Source organism: Colossoma macropomum, unplaced genomic scaffold, assembly GCF_904425465.1.
Source record: "Colossoma macropomum unplaced genomic scaffold, Colossoma_macropomum, whole genome shotgun sequence".
Lineage (NCBI taxonomy): Eukaryota > Metazoa > Chordata > Actinopteri > Characiformes > Serrasalmidae > Colossoma > Colossoma macropomum.
In genome coordinates, this window is record NW_023495330.1 from 349,396 (window position 1) to 365,864 (window position 16,469).

The 16,469-nt window shown below is 43.3% G+C and overlaps 1 protein-coding gene across 1 annotated transcript; it reads left to right on the plus strand.

Moving 5' to 3' along the window:
* The first annotated feature begins 4,947 nt into the window (after nt 1-4,947).
* LOC118801794 (protein SOGA3-like) lies at nt 4,948-15,838 on the plus strand. The gene is made up of 7 exons (XM_036562165.1): nt 4,948-5,246; nt 5,548-5,772; nt 6,610-6,768; nt 7,021-7,089; nt 8,062-8,629; nt 10,639-11,309; nt 15,159-15,838. Exons 1-7 carry the CDS (start codon nt 5,139-5,141, stop codon nt 15,267-15,269), a joined length of 1,911 nt encoding a protein of 636 aa, XP_036418058.1. The 5' UTR covers nt 4,948-5,138; the 3' UTR covers nt 15,270-15,838.
* Nucleotides 15,839-16,469: the final 631 nt, after the last annotated feature.

Consider the following 16,469-nt stretch of genomic DNA (forward strand, 5'->3'; position numbering starts at 1 on the left):
GTTACAGCACTTTATACACAGAGAAACAACAAGAGTTCATCTGATAGCAGAGTCACAGGGAACACATGCTTTATGTGATTATATTCATTAAAAATATCCATCCACAGATTAAGTTCTATACCAATCTAAGGTCTTTTCCTATAACCTTTACATTGTCTGGAGGTTCTTTTGACTTTACAAAGGTTCTTCACACTCACACATTTAAAAAACATGGTTCTCCATTGAAAGGCCCTTTTAGGCCTCTTTATCTTTGAAGAACATAGTGTAAACAGCAGCTGACAAGGCATAAAAAAAGTAAACAAAAAGTTATGAAAGTTTTCTGATGACAGCAACACATGCAGAAAAGACTAATGTTCATATCAAAGCTGTAACGGTGAAAGCAGCTGACTCGGTGGTGTTACTACTGGGGGGAGGGGCAATTGCACCGGGGCACACGAAGACAGAGCCCCCTAAAATCCTTATCAGGTCCCTAATATAGCTACTGACACAATTGTTCATCCAGGCCTCACAGAAAGATCCACATCAAAACTCAGCCTCTATCAACACTGCACAGACAGAACCGACGCCTATTCATCTCCATCCTATTCACAAAGCACCTCATCCAACACGACTGCTTTCAGATGAGCCCCCCACAACCTGCAGCATCACATATTCATCGTTCATCATTCTGTTCTGCCTCCAGAGTAGAATCAGGGCTGGCGTGAACGTTTCTGACGTTTTCAGAACTGGATGCACTTTGTGTTTCTATTATTTTTAGCCTCTCTGCTGAAACACTCACAGATCCTCCCTCCGCTCTCCTTCGTTACCATGGCAAACACATGGAATCTTTTGGTTAAGAGGGCTGAGGAAGACAAATTAGTTTCTCCCCCTCTCTCTCTCTCTCTCTCTCTCTCTCTCTCTCTCTTTCTCTCTCTCTCTCCCTCTCTCGCTCAGGGATTCTACAGTAAGAGGATTGTGGATTGTCCAGAGTTTTCCATCGGGCCTCTTACCATAAGGTGGACTCACCTCAGCGTTAACCTATTCAGCAGCTGAACTGCCCGATGCTCTGTTCAGCGGCTCGCTGTCCAAAGACAAACGTGTATCTCCATTTTTCTGCATCATTTGAGCTCAGCAGCTGTTTTTCACAATGTGTGAAACACTCAGTGATGAATGGACCAATAGAAATGCTCTAAAATGGCTTGGAAAAAAAATTTTCATTAACTTACACTGAAAGTAAAGAACGCTTTGCCCTCTGCTGTAAAGTTACTGTTTTGGAGATACTTGCTTTTCCTTGGACAGCGACGGTATACTACAAATAAATAAATAAATAAATAAATAAATAGCAAATACACTGTAAAAATACGGAAGAAACACAATATTTAAGATGGAAATGGTTCAAAAAGAAGCAAAATAATTTGACAACTGTTTACATAATTGCACTTATGAACCTTTGATATGAATATATATAATCAGGAATAGACTGAATAATCACATATGCAGATTAAAGAAATATATTAATTTAGTTTTTTTTTATTAAATTATTTCATCTATCTATCTATCTATCTATCTATCTGTCTATCTATTAAGCTATCTATATGGTGGAAGGTGAGCAAATGAGCTACACTACACATACATTAGAACCACAGATGTCAGTACTGAACTCTGTCACCAGGTGGCGCTGCTGCAGTTCCAGAACAGCCCATTTCAATTAATCCTTCATTAATGAATTAACACCTAACCTAAGCTCTGAAAAGTATCTGGTGAAGAGAATGAGGTGAATTTGATTCATAATCAAAACAATTATGATTATTTATTTATGACTAACCAGATGAAAAGTGAGATGGTTTCAAACCGCAGAACAGAGGATGAAGCTGAAGGATTCTGGTTCTGTTCAGCTCCTTATAGAACTTTCCGCTCCACCTTAAATGGTGCAGCAGTTACATTAAGCTGTGTGTGTTACTGCGAGCTGTACATGGAAGTGCTGCACCATTTAAGGTGGAACGGAAAGCTGAATAAGAAGGTGGTGAATCAGCCTCGTAGAACAGGAGCGTAATGTTTCAGTCTGACAGCAGATGCTCCAGGACACAGTCCTGTCCCTGCACACAGACACATGGCTCCCTCCTGTGGTCAGACAGAGCACTGCAGACTGAGGCCGACAGAAACAGCTCAGATACTGAAGCATTGTTTTCAGGAGAGGAGAGAAACTTCAATGTAAATCAATCAGATGAGATTTTATTTCACGTAATTTTGGATCATTTCCGGTTCGAATGTCATAAAAGCTTCACACAATGATAAAGGGATAATTCACCCAAAAATTAAAATACACAATTTTCTCTTTACTTCAAATATAATCAACCGGCCTATACCAGGGGTCGCCAACATCTGTCTCCGGAGCCACGTGCAGCTCTTTCACTACTCTGTTGTGGCTTCAGATTTGTAGGTAAAAATAAAATAATCCTCCTTTACAGTAAAATAAAGCTCTGCTGATCGTTCAACACAGTTTAACAATAAATGGTCTTAAACTCTGGAGTTAATGTAGAACTGCTAATTCACCCTTTAACCCTGAAGATCAGCGCAGACTGCTGGTCACCATAGCAACACATACAACATCTCGCCTAGCCAGTGGCTAACGAAAAGACAAAGAGAGAGATTTAAGACGAGCATGGATAATTTGGAGACAAATTGACTTAACTGCATTATTAAGCACTTAACTTATTATGAGTCATGAGTCTGAAGTCAGTTTCTCGTTTGAATTTCCACCTTAAATGGTGCAGCAGTTCCATTCTGGCGCCTCAGGCACAATTTAAGGTGGAACGGGAAAATTCGAAACAAGAAACTGGCGAATGAGAAGCTGAAGTCAAACGTTGAGAGACGTTTTACAAGAAACTGCTCTATTTAGTGGTAAAGTTTCCTGCCAGAGATGTGAGAAAAGCGGCTACAGCTGAGCTAAAGCTTAAAGCAGAGCAAAGTAAGACTGTGTTTTTGTTTATATATTTTTTAGCCTATACTAGAACATTAACACATACTGAGACATATTTACAGCCACAATGGTAAAATGGACATAAAATATTGTGGCTCCAAAGGACAAAATGGCTCTTATCATTTGTGTTGCGACTCCTGCTGCAGGCTGAGAGACTATTCAGTGTTGCGCTGTAGTGATGTTGTGGCCGAAGAGAGAAAAGACAATGTTAATATCAACAGGCTGGACCACAAACAGTCCAGACACAGAGCGGGTTTATAACAGAGAGAACAGACTTCACACTGATATCTCTCTCTCCCTCTCTCTCTCTTTCTCTCTCTCTCTCATGGTCAGACAGTGCCTGGTACTCTTCTGCTTATGCTAATCTATCTTCACTCCCATCACTGGAGTCAACTCCCTCACAATGAGCTTCACAGAGCTGCTAATAAAACAACACACATCCTTAACCCTCTATCGTTGCCTCAAGGCAACAAATCCATTTCTCTCAATTTTACAATGTATGGTACAAATTTAATGGAAATGAAAGGGTTTACAATTTAGGAAAGTTTGAATAAACCAATAAAAACCTTCTACTGGGTCACATGACGGGCGTTTTTAAACCTCTTTCTGATATGGTGCACTTTGTAGATGACATGTTTCTGCACTGGACCATTTCCCAAAAAAGCAGTTTTCATCATCTAAGCAAATATTTGCATCTGTCAGAGGTTAAAGTATTTTTTTTAGCCTTTACTATCATATAAATGATTTTTCTGTTTTTATAATTTCTTAAATAAATATTGTACCTTTCTAAAGAGAAGCAAGTACCTCCAAAACGGTAACTTTACAGGAGACAAACCCTTTTTAACTTTTAATGTAAGTGAATGTGAAGAGATTTTATTGTGTTGAGATTTTATTAAGTTGTTTAGAAGTGTTTCTATTGGTCCATTCATCATACAGTTTTAACACAATGTAAAGAGCAGCTGGGCAGAGACTTAAGTAGAAAACTTAAAATCGCAAAAAGTAGAGATACATAAGTGTAACAGCACAATATGATGCCTAAAAGCAACAAGTGGAATATGGCCATTAGTCAGTCATGGTTCACTTAATAGAGCACTGCTTTATCACTTATTTTTCATTTAGAATTGCTTTTTGTTTAGAATTATTTTTGTGTTTTTGTTTACTTGGGAGAACTTTTTTATGTTTTAGCACAGCTTTAGTCGTTACTTGAAGGGCATTTTCACCTAAATTTCTGCATAATTCAGTATTTTAGATGTAACAGAGTGATTCCAAGTGGTCTGGTGTTAAATAGTTGATTGTAGAGACTCAGATTTTTAGATGAAATTAAAGTAAAATTTCTGGATTTTAGATAAAATAGTGATAAATCTCAAAAATACGTTTTATTTGAGGACTATTTTGCCTCATGACGCCCTGCACGTATCCTTCCACCACTTAAAATATACAAATCTCATAAAAATCTCTCAGAAATCAGGCAGTGAATTCATAACCATTACTTGTAATAACTTTCTGTGAGGGAGCTTTTACAGGTGGACGTCTGGTTCCTATCACCACCACTGTGAATCATTCGGACTGTAAGTTTCTCTAGAACCGATCATTTCACACCAAACCACTCTGAATGACTCTGTTTACATTGTTACCATTTAATTATATAGAAATGTAGCAAGAAAGTAGTGAAATTCCCCTTTAATAGCTCAGAGAATCGACTCCGCGATTCAGTGAATCGGTTCGAACGCCCCTTTGAAAAGGACCGATTCAAAATAGCGGAATCATTGGTCGCTGCTAGAGATGTGGGTTGTTCACATCTTTACCATTTGATTATGAAGAAATGTAGCATAAAAGCAGTGATTTTCCCTTTTAATAGATGCCACAGAAAAAAAATCAGAGAATCGACTCTGTGATTCAGTGAATCGGCTCGAACGGCCCATTGAAAAGGGCCGATTCAAAAGAGCCGACTCGTTGGTCGCTGCTGGAGATCCTGGTGTGTTCCTGTCGGTTGTCTGTCCGCGAGAGTGGGCGCGAGGAAGGAGCGAGGCTGGGCCTGATGTTACTGAGAGGGATGCAGCAGCTACGAAGAAGGCCTGCACGGTGTTAGCGCGCGAGGAGGTTAGAGGGGGATAAACACATCCGCGCGAGGAGGAGGGATTAACAGCTGAATCGAGCTCTCAGAGATCTTCGTACCGAGATGCAGGAGGAGGCGGCGGAGGCCCAGAGCTCCGCGAGCCGGCAGCAGGATGAGGCCCTGCTGCGCGAGGAGGTGGACAAACTGCTGGAGGAGAATGAAGAGCTCAAGGTTTGGCGCGTGCATTCAGCTTTGCATGGGCTAAACACTGATGCAGGCACGAGCTGTCCGTGTTTACTTAGCCTCTTATTGGAATTGTCCGTTCCACCTTAAATGGTGCAGCATCATTTAAGGTGGTACGGATAGTTCCAATGAGAGGGCAAGTTGACGCTGTGTGTTTATTAATATTAATATGGCTGTATTAGTGTGTTTATTAATATTAATATGGCTGTATTAGTGTGTTTATTAATATTAATATCGCTGTATTTTTGTTATGTAAACTAAAAAAATCCGCTTCGTGACTGAAACGCAGGCGGAGATCGAGGAGATGCGCGCGGAGATGGACGAGATGCGCGACTCGTTTTTCGAGGAGGACACGTGCCAGCTGGAGGAGGTGCGGCGCGAGCTCGAGCGCGCAAACAAGAACTGCCGCATCCTGCAGTACAGACTGCGCAAAGCCGAGCGCAGGCGCATGCGCTATGCGCAAACCGGAGAGGTGGACGAGGGCGTGCTCAGGAGCCTCGAGCAGGACCTGAAGGTGAGAGAGACAGAAGTAAAGGGAAGAAAGAGATGGAGAGAGAGACAAAGGTAAAGAGAAGAGAGAATGTGGATGGGGAGGAGAGAGAGAGTGAGAAAGAGAGAGAGAGAGAGAGAGAGAGAGAGAGAGGATGGGCAGAAGTAAAGAAAAGAGGGAGAGAGGAAAGAGAGAAGAACGAGAGGATGGAGATACATCGAGAGATAGAGAGAAAAGGGATAGAGAGAGAGATAGAGAGACTGGAGATGGAGAGAAAGAGAAATAAGATAGAGATTGAGAGACTGGAGATGGAGATAAAGAGAGAGAGAGCGATAGAGAGACTGCAGTTGGAGAGAAAGAAAGATAGAGAGATTGGAGATGGAGAGAAAGAAAGATAGAGAGACTGGAGATGGAGAGGAAGAAAGAGTGAGCGATAGAGAGACTGGAGATGGAGAGAAAGAGAACGAGAGAGATTGGAGATGGAGAGAAAGAAAGATAGAGAGACTGGAGATGGAGAGAGAGAGAGTCGTTGGAGATAGAGAAAGAGATAGAGTGTGAGAGAGGAGATGTAGAGAGTAGAGTTAGAGAGAGAGTGAGTGATATATGTAGAGAGATAGAGAGAGCGAGTGATATATGTAGAGATAGAGAGAGAGCGAGTGATATATGTAGAGAGATAAAGAGAGAGAGTGATATATGTAGAGATAGAGAGAGAGCGAGTGATATATGTAGAGAGATAAAGAGAGAGAGCGAGTGAGAGGAGATGGGTAGTGTTGTGTATTACTGTTTGTGTAGGGGGTCTGGGAGCGTCAGTTTTGGCTGCTTTAGCCCCCCGTTTGACCCCCGATGATGGTTCTGTTTAAGGTTGCGAAGGACGTGTCTGTGAGACTCCACCATGAACTGGAGAACGTGGAGGAGAAACGAAGGAAGACGGAGGAGGAGAACGAGAGACTGAGGCAGAACCTGATCGAGGTGGAGGTCACAAAACAGGCCCTGCAGAACGAACTGGACAAAACCAAGGAGGTACTAACTCACACAGACTCTCTCTCTCTCTTTGTGTATGTCTATGTCTCTCTCTCTCTTTATGTTTCTCTCTCTCTTTCTATGTTTCTCTATCTCTCTCTTTATATTTCTCTCTCTCTCTCTCTCTTTATGTTTCCTAATGTCTCTCTCTCTATTCAAATCTCTCTCTAACTTCATGTCTTTCACCTCTGATAACGTGATCATAAACCTGTCTGTGTGTATGTGTTATATACGTACCTGCTCTGTGTGCAGTCTCAGAAGAGAAGGGGCAGTAAGGACGCTCAGAAAAGTGAAAGAAAGCCCACCCAGACCCCCAGTGAGGTGAGTAATAGTAATAACAGCAATAAAAACAATAATAGCCTTTTATTTCTGTAGCTGTGTCACCCATTAACAACGCTGGTTATATTGAGTCTCTGCCGAGATTTCAGGCGCAGATTAAACACGTTCTGCCCGCATGTTCTGTACAAGACTGACAAGCCCAGCTGCACAGTTTATGGGCTGAGTGCATGAAAATCTCTGTTTTAAGAATATGTCTGCATAATTATGTGGTTAAGATGTAAACAGAGTCATTCAGAGTAGTTTGGTGTGAAACACTCTGTTCTAGAGAAACTTACAGTGGTGGTGATAGGAACCAGACGTCCACCTCTAAAAGCTCCCTCACAGAAAGTTACTACAGTAAACGGTTATGAATTCACTGCCTGATGTCTTTTTTGTTTTACGATAGTTTTGAGAAAGTTTTGGGCCTAAAACATATTTTTAAAATTCCTTCATGGTGGAGGGATACATGCAGGGTGTCATGAGGCAAAATAGTCCCCGAAGAAAACTTAAGCTTTCAGATTTTCCACTGTTTTCCATCATCAACATTCCGTATAAACGCTCAGAAGACTCGTGTAGGTGCACTGCTGGTTCTGGATAGTAAATAAAATGGCTATATTTGTGTTGTTGTCATGGTGACCCCTGGTTCCCATCACCACCACTGTAAAGACATCTGAACCATTTCACACCAAATCACTCTGAATCACTCTGTTTACATCTTAACTACTAAATAAGAATCTGGAATTCCTCCTTCCATTTAAGGTGGAACGGGAATTTGGAGCAAGAAGCTGACCAATCAGAAACTAACGGCCTGATCTGCTAACATAGTATTGCTGCCCCACTCTGGACATTAATTCTCGATATTATTGATGACTGATAACTGTTTCGACCCTGTGTACTTACGTAAAGATGCCTGATAAACATGAGCCGTTGTTTTTACTGATATGGTCTAAACGTGTGTTTTATTACGGCTCTCAGGAGGACAACGATGATCTGAAGTGCCAGTTATCCTTCATCAAAGAGGAGGCGACGCTCATGAGGAAGAAGATGGCGAAGATCGACAAGGAGAAGGACCATCTGGAGCAGGAGCTGCAGAAGTACCGCTCCTTTTATGGCGACTTGGACAGCCCCCACCCTAAAGGTGAGGCCGGGGGTCCTCCGACCACGCGGGAATCCGAGCTGAAGCTCCGCCTCCGCCTGGTGGAGGAGGAGGCCAACATCCTGGGCCGAAAGATCGTGGAGCTGGAGGTGGAGAACCGCGGCCTGAGGGCCGAGCTGGACAACCTGAGGGGGTCGGAGTCGTCACCCGAGGGCGCAGCCGGGGCAGAGAGGGGAGGGGCTAGAGAGCAGGGGGCGGAGCTTTCGGAACTCAGACAGCAGCTGCAGCTGGTGGAGGATGAGGCGGAGCTTCTGCGGAGGAACCTGGCGGACGTGGAGGAGCAAAACAGGAGGGTGACGGGAGAGCTGAACAAACTCCGCTTCAAGGAGGGCTGGAGACACGGCAGCGGTAGCTCCGCCTCTGGGGGCGGGGCTTCAGCAGCAGAAGGTAGGGCTGAGCAAAATGAATCAAAATATCACTGTTTTTACCTTTTTGTTCAGGTTCAATAATTGTTGCTCAATTTTAAAGCTGAACATGACTTTGAAAAAGCTGAAGGTGATTTTGATTTAATGATTAACATTATTTATCGTCAATACAAATAAGAATCAGGATTTTCTGCTCTCCGTAATTGCAACACTGAAAACAGTTTGCTAGCTAAGCTTTCCGACTGTCAGGTTGGTTTGTGTGGTTATGAACAACAATATGTTATTATAAATGCTAACGATGGACCGATCAGTGTTTTTGGGACTGATACCAATCGCAGATCACCTTTCAGCACGACTGGCCGATCGCAATACCGCGATCGCGGGCAGGACTGGACTGTTAAAGCCGATTCACATCAAGTCCAATCTCTCGGACGAAGAAACGGATGCAGTTTTCAATTTTTACCCGATTTTCTTCCCCAATTTAGTCGTCTTCAATTCCACTCGCTAGTTAGTTAAGACTCCCCCAATCACACACGATGCTATCAACGCTAGGAGGGTGAAGGCTAACACAGGCTTCCTCCGAGACCTGTGAAGCCACCGCTTCTTTTCGAGCTGCCGCTCACGCAACGTCATTGGGCAGCTGAACGCGCTTGGAGGAAAGCGCCAACCGCCAGATCTGTTACGTCAGCTAACAGACGCCTGTGCTGACTAGCATCGCGCTGAGTGAGTGATGGGGGGGAGAAGGGCAGCCATCCCACCCACCCGGAGAGAGCGAGGCCAATTGTGCTCTCTCGGACTCCCGGCTACGGATGGCTGTAGCATCACCAGGGATCGAACTCGCGATCTCCTGATGACAGGGCCAACGCTTAGACGGTTGCGCCACTTGGGAGCCAAACGGATGCAGTTTTAACGTAGTGGGACCTTCACACCATTTTTTTGTCTAAACACTTCTTTTAAGCTCTGCAACTAAAGAATGCACTGGGTACATCCCATTCAACAAAAAGGATAACAACACGGGGGGTCCCACCGCCTCTCACAAGAGCAATTAAAATTAGGTCAATGCTCACTAACTGTAACATAAGCTAAAGGTATCGTAATGTTAGACTGTAGACTCTTTAGGTTGTTAACAAACTGAGTGGGAAATGTTTAAACCAGTCCAATGCCTTGTGAAGGTGGAGCTCAGAGTAGGGAGCGATGGTCTGCTCATCAACACGGTCTGATGAGCAACAAGCCTGTGGATGTAATGTAAGAAATCAGTACTGAAAAGTCCTTTAAAATCTCCAGTTGAGTATGTAGATGTGTGTCGAGTGTTCAGAGAACATAAACATTACCCCTTTCAAAGAACCAGGTCTGTTAAATAAGGATAGCATTGTGCTCGCCAGCTTAATTAGCTTGTGCTGTCATTGGGCCTCATTCACCAATATCTTCCTAAGTTTTTACTTAAGTGTGGTCTTGAGAAAGTTCGTAAGAAAAAGTCTACGTCAGATTCATGAGGTGTTCTTACAGCGCAGAACTGTTCTCACCTTTGTGCTTTTGACTGTACCTAAGAACAAATCCCAAAGAACAAACATTGGTGAACGTCAGAACCTTCGTGAAAACTGCAGAAGTGGGCTTGAAGAAGAAATTTCGAACGGTTGGTGAATGAGGCCCACTGTTCTCCTGATATTGAAAGAGCATGGACTAGAGAAATTTGGGGATGGGTTCTGGAAGAGGGTATATTCTTGTTAGTGGCTTATTTTGCTGTAGTCCAGCACGAAAAGTTTAACAGGCTGTCCCCAGATGTGTATTCACATTGTGTCATCATGTCTGGCTCCATTAGACTGGACCCAGTCTAGCGAGCAAAATGAGCATTGCGTTGCATTGCATTGTGTTGCGTTGCACGAATCTAGTGAACCAAAGTGGCAACTATTCAACTACTGGATTGAGGAGCCGAATGGCATTTTAATGCGATCAAAACTACCTCAAACCCACATTATGGATGTTGAAACAAAGTATTCAGCTGATTATTGTCTATCATGTTATGTCGTGCAGGCGTAGCGGAGGGTGGAAAGGCGGAGGCGCTGCAGGAGGAGCTGAAGGCGGCGCGTTTGCAGATTAACGACCTCAGCGGGAAAGTAATGCAGCTGCAGTACGAGAACCGTGTGCTGCTGTCCAACATGCAGCGCTACGAACTGACCACAACTCACCTGGACAGCGACGCCGAAAGCGAAGGTGCAGGAGCAGCAGGAGGAGGAGGAGGAGAAAGAGCAGGACGTAGGGGGAGCGATGACGACTCCTCCTCGCGCCTCCCTCCTCACCGTAAGCGCGAGGGCCCCGTAGGAGGCGAGAGCGATTCAGAGGAGGTGCGGAGCCCTCGTGGTCCGCCGCTCTATTCCTCTGACTCCAGCCGCTTCCTCCCTCGCTCCTTGCGTGAGCGGCAGCAGATGATGGACGTGCGAGTGGAGGCGGAGCGGCTGGGACGCACCATCGACCGCCTCATCACGGACACCAGCACCATCATGGCAGAGGCACGCACGTTCGTGGCTAACGGAGACCCGTTCGGGCGCAGGGACGAGGGCGACGATGCCGGAAGGGTCCGGGAGCACGAGCTGCTCTTCCGCATTAACGCTCAGATGAAGGCCTTCAGGAAGGAGCTGCAGGGCTTCATAGACCGGCTGGAGCTGCCCAGGCCGGAGGAGAGACGCTCCGAGGAGCCGCTGTCTGTGAGTCCAGCCTGAACGTGAGAGTGTGTGCAGCTGTGTATACATTGAGGCTCGACCGATATATAATTGGGACGATAAAACTGGCCGGTCTTGAGGTTTCAGAGCTGTATCTTTTATGTTTTGTTGATGTTTTGTTGAAGTGTGTTTAGATGTTAACACGTCCTCTACAGGGAAAAGATTTAAATACCTAATAATAATCTGACCTGAGCCACTACCATATGTGGTTCTAGATTGGATACGTATCCGATTCGTGGTCATGCGACCTTAATGTGACGCTCACATCGGAATTCATGTGCTTTTTCTCCACTGCGCGTGCGCCATCATTCAGCGTTACCATGGCAACAGCGTCGAACAGAAGTTAAAGCCTGTAAACGGTGGAAAAGCAACACATCTCACCTTTTTCTCCTTCGTCTCGCTCTAATAATGAAGCTGAGAGCTGATCAGAGTTAATTATCTTCTCAGCGAAGCTCGTTCTGCTCGTTAGTTTTTGCTGATGATGAACGTGATTCATTCACGTGACGTTACTGAGTAGAATGAGCTCATTAGGGTCATTTCAGGACACCTGTTCGTCACATTAATGACAGATTTGAGTCACCTACCTAAACGAGTGTGAACCATCCTGTCAGAGAGATCGGATTTAAGCAAAAAAAATGGATTTGAGCAACGAGGCTTGTAACATGAACGTAGCATAATCGTGCATTAAAATGTGCAGAAGTGTGTCTCTGTAGAGGATTGGTTCACTTATTAACACTCAATCAACAACAGCATGTCATTTGACCAGGGGCGCCCAAACCTTTGTATTCAGCCGTGCCTACAGATGGCACCGTTCGTCATACACTGAAAGAAAAATTCCTGGCCAAAACTGACATTCAAGACGAAAGTTTGTTTTTTTTTAATTTCTATTCATGAATAAACATACTAAACATAAAAGCTACAAAACAAGAGGGAAAGTACACTTTTATTATTTATATATTACTGATTACAGTATGTAGCAACAGGATGTGCCACCCAATCCAACATCCTCGACAACAGAAACCAGTTGGTCATCCAAATCAGTGAATTCCATTATTTTTTAGTTGTATTTAGTCATTTGTGGATGTTTTCTGCTGTGGAGAAGTTCTTGGGTTTCATATCTTGCCCCTTGAAGCTCCACATAAACAGAGATCATAAATCCTGATTCTAATGATCCTCATAGAAACAGTCAAAGAGTTGCTGATATTTTCACTGTTGTTCCGCTGCAGCTCAAGCTGTTTGAACCCTTCTGTGCTGACGGACGCAGGAGAGCGAAGGAAAAGCAGTTTGTAATCACTGTTTTCTCATTTTTGTTATCAGTCAGATGATTTGTAAAGTGTTGGATTTTGACACTTTGTTATAGTCGTATTAAATCTGAAAATTTGGCCAAAACGTTCAGCCTTTTTTCACTTTTAGTCATAAAACAGTGCCTTTTTTACCATCTTTTTCTTTTCCAATACTAATACTGAAACCTTCAGTATCGGCCAGTACTGATTCCGATGTATTTCATTTTGAACAGCTTTAAAATGAGTTACTTTTAACTGAATTAGTCACCTAAGACACAAATTCAAAAGTAGGCTGTTGTACTGAAATTACTCTAAAACTACCCCAGTATTGTGACTGATTGTATCAGACGAGACAGAGTTTGATTTTGTTCGTGAGAGATTTTGTGAGCCATTTGTGAGATTCATTAATTAATGTTATTTATTTACTTATTTGTGTGTTTATTTATTTCATTATTTGCTTGCTTTTGCTCAGTGCAGTGTACTTTTCATTGTTTTAGAGTTCAGTATTGTTACAGTTCGTGTTATTTACCTTTTTAAGATGTAAGATTGTGAAGTTATTAGTTGTTTTAGGTTTGTACTATTTAATAAGTCTACCTGAGTTTAAGAAGTTTGACAGGTGACAGTCGTATTTGATTGCAGACAGTAAAGCACTGTTTAACTAAAACTATGGGAGTTTAATTTATGACCATATATAATTAAGTTGGCTGGATTTCAAAGCTCTTTAAAGTCAGTCTGAATTTCAGTGGATGGATTTTCGTATCGGTCGAGCCTCTTGTATATCATCACTGTCAGAACAAAATCTGGTTTCTGCACTTTTTAGTTTCAGTTTTCGTTTTTGGACACCGTGTGCCTCTCGCTAGCTGTCCATCCCACCGAAAAAAGTGGGTGAATTTACATGATTCGGTTGTGAACATCGGTTCCGCACAAATGAAATGTTTCCTCAACTTGAGTGAGTAACTTAAGTACCAACACATAGTAATTATTACTGATGTAACGTGTTACATTCATGTGGAGCCGCTGTACACATTTGAATCATGTCAATTTATAAATGTTCTATAATTTGACCATAATATTTTTGGAGATACGATTTTTTGTCACAACAGCGATGATATAAAAACGGATCATCCATGACATTATGACCACCTCCTTGTTTCTGCACTCATTGTCCATTTTATCAGCTCCACTGACCACATAGGGTCACTTTGTAGTTCTACAGTTACAGACTGTAGTCCATCTGTTTCTCTGCATACTTTGTTACCCTGTTCTTCAGTGGTCAGGACCCCCATGGACCCTCACAGAGCAGGTACTATTTGGGTGGTGGATCATTCTCAGCACTGCAGTAACACTGACATGGTGGTGGTGTGTTAGTGTGTGTTGCGCTGGTATGAGTGGATCAGACACAGCAGTGCTGCTGGAGTTTTTAAACACTGTGTCCACTCACTGTCCACTCTATTAGACACTCCTACCTTGTCGGTCCACCTTGTAGATGTAAAGTCAGAGACGATAGCTCATCTGCTGCTGCACAGATTGTGTTGGTCATCCTCTAGTCCTTCATCAGTGGTCACAGGACGCTGCCCACAGGACGCTGCCCACAGGACGCTGTTGGCTGGATATTTTTGATTGGTGGACTATTCTCAGTCCAGCAGTGACACTGAGGTGTTTAAAAACTCCAGCAGCACTGCTGTGTCTGATCCACTCAGACCAGCGCAACACACACTAACACACCACCACCACATCAGTGTTACTGCAGTGCTGAGAATGATCCACCACCCAAATAGTACCTGCTCTGTGAGGGTCCATGGGGGTCCTGACCACTGAAGAACAGGGTAAAAGGGGGCTAACAAAGTATGCAGAGAAACAGATGGACTACAGTCTGTAACTGTAGAACTACAAAGTGCACCTATACAGTAAGTGGAGCTGATAAAATGGACAATGAGTGTAGAAACAGGGAGGTGGTCAGAATGTTATGGCTGGTCGGTGTGTGTAAGTGTGTGTGTGCTTGTTTCTATGTGAGTGTGTGGTTTAATGTAAGTGGGTTTTATTGAGGCATATTTTTGAGCAGCATTTTGTGCTGTAAAATGTTCAGCTCAGTGCGTCACATCGTAACCTGTACAGCTGATAAGACTACGAGGAACAAGCTTCCTGGTTCACGTCCTTCTGTGGGAAAAGTAAAAGGAAATCTCTTGATTAAACTTTGTGAAGTTTTAGCTTAAAGGAATACTTCACAGAAGACGCTAGCACGCTAAAATGCTAGCTAACGATGAAGGAGACTTATGCTAGCATGCTTAAATGCTAAAATGTTAGCTAACTATTAACGAAAGTTAGCTAGCGTGTTATCATGTGAAAACGCTAGGGGTGACGTTAGCAGGGCCCAGTTAGCACTAGGCTAATCATGCTGACTGGCTCCTGCTAGCCTCGACGTTCCGTGTGAAGTATTCCTTTCGGAAGTTCGACGTCACTGACGGTTTCTTTCTTTCCCCCGACCCTGTCTTTCCATGCACCCTTCTGTTCTTTGATGCACGTCTTTTAATCCTGTCGTTTATTCACCCAGATGTTCCAGCCCATCATTTTACTCATCCTCATTTTAGTGCTCTTCTCCTCACTCTCTTACGCCACCATGTTTAAACTCGTTTTCCTTTTCACCCTTTTTTTTGTCCTGTGATCTCCGCCCATCCTGTCGTTAGCATAGCTCCCCGCCCCTTTGTTTTCGTTTCTTTGTTGATGTCGTGTGCGTTGCCATGGTCGCAGAATTACAGGAGGCTCACAGCCTGCAGTGTCTCTCTCAAGCACACAGGACTACACTACCCAGAATGCATTCTTAACTCATAAGAACTACATTCCCCAGAGCACTGGCTCGTGGCTCCTGCTACCCAGACCCTGTGCTTTTTTTTGCCGTTGAGGACTACAGCTACTCAACGGGACGTCCACGAAGAACATTTCAGATGCCTGTGCATGTCTACTGTACTTCTTAAAAAAAGAAATAAAAAAGGATTTTAATACATGGATTTCACTACATGCACTGTAGTGCTACTAGAGACTACATTGCCCAGAATGCATGTCTGTCATCGAGGACTCCAACTTCTACCAGGCTTTTACTTTAAATCTGCCATAAAGACGACAGTTAATCAACGCAAACGCCAACACTGACTGCTCAGCACTACATTTCCCAGAATTCCTGCCCCTTTTCCCCACTGAAGACGGTGTTCACGCCACTGACAGGCCTTCATTTCTCCATAGGTGAGTGAAAGTATATAAATAACAAGTTTAAATGATCAAAAATGTTACAACAAAACATTTTGTAATTTTGGAGTTAAAAACATACAAAAGTACCGACAAAATTCAGGCTTCAAAAATGGCTGCTTTGTTGTTTTTAGCTGTTTAACAGACTTTAGTCCATGTTTATTGATGACAGAGTGTCTACTAAGCAGGTCTACTTGAACAGTTTGGTGAAAAATCCAGTTTGCACAGTTTTCCACTGACCATAGACGTATTCGATGGGCCAAAACATGTTTGGGGTCCAAATTTTGCTTCTTTAGTTTAGCGATAAAGCTGGAGCTATCAGGCTAACTAAGTCAGTAGTCAGTAGAAGTCAATAGTCACCCAAATCTGTTCTGTAAGAAGATCCTCAAGACGTCTCTCAAGCCAGTCAAACGGTATTTGTGTTATGCAGTATAGTGAGAGATGCTGATGGACGAAAACACAAAATCGTGAAAACTGAATTTTACAGAATACATAACGTAACTAATGACATCAAATTAAAATAGTTTTAGGCCAGAATGGCTCTGTTACAACTCCACTTGTTTGGAGACAGGTGTTATTTAGCCATGCAGTCTGCAGGATGCTAATTGTTGGGATATACAGT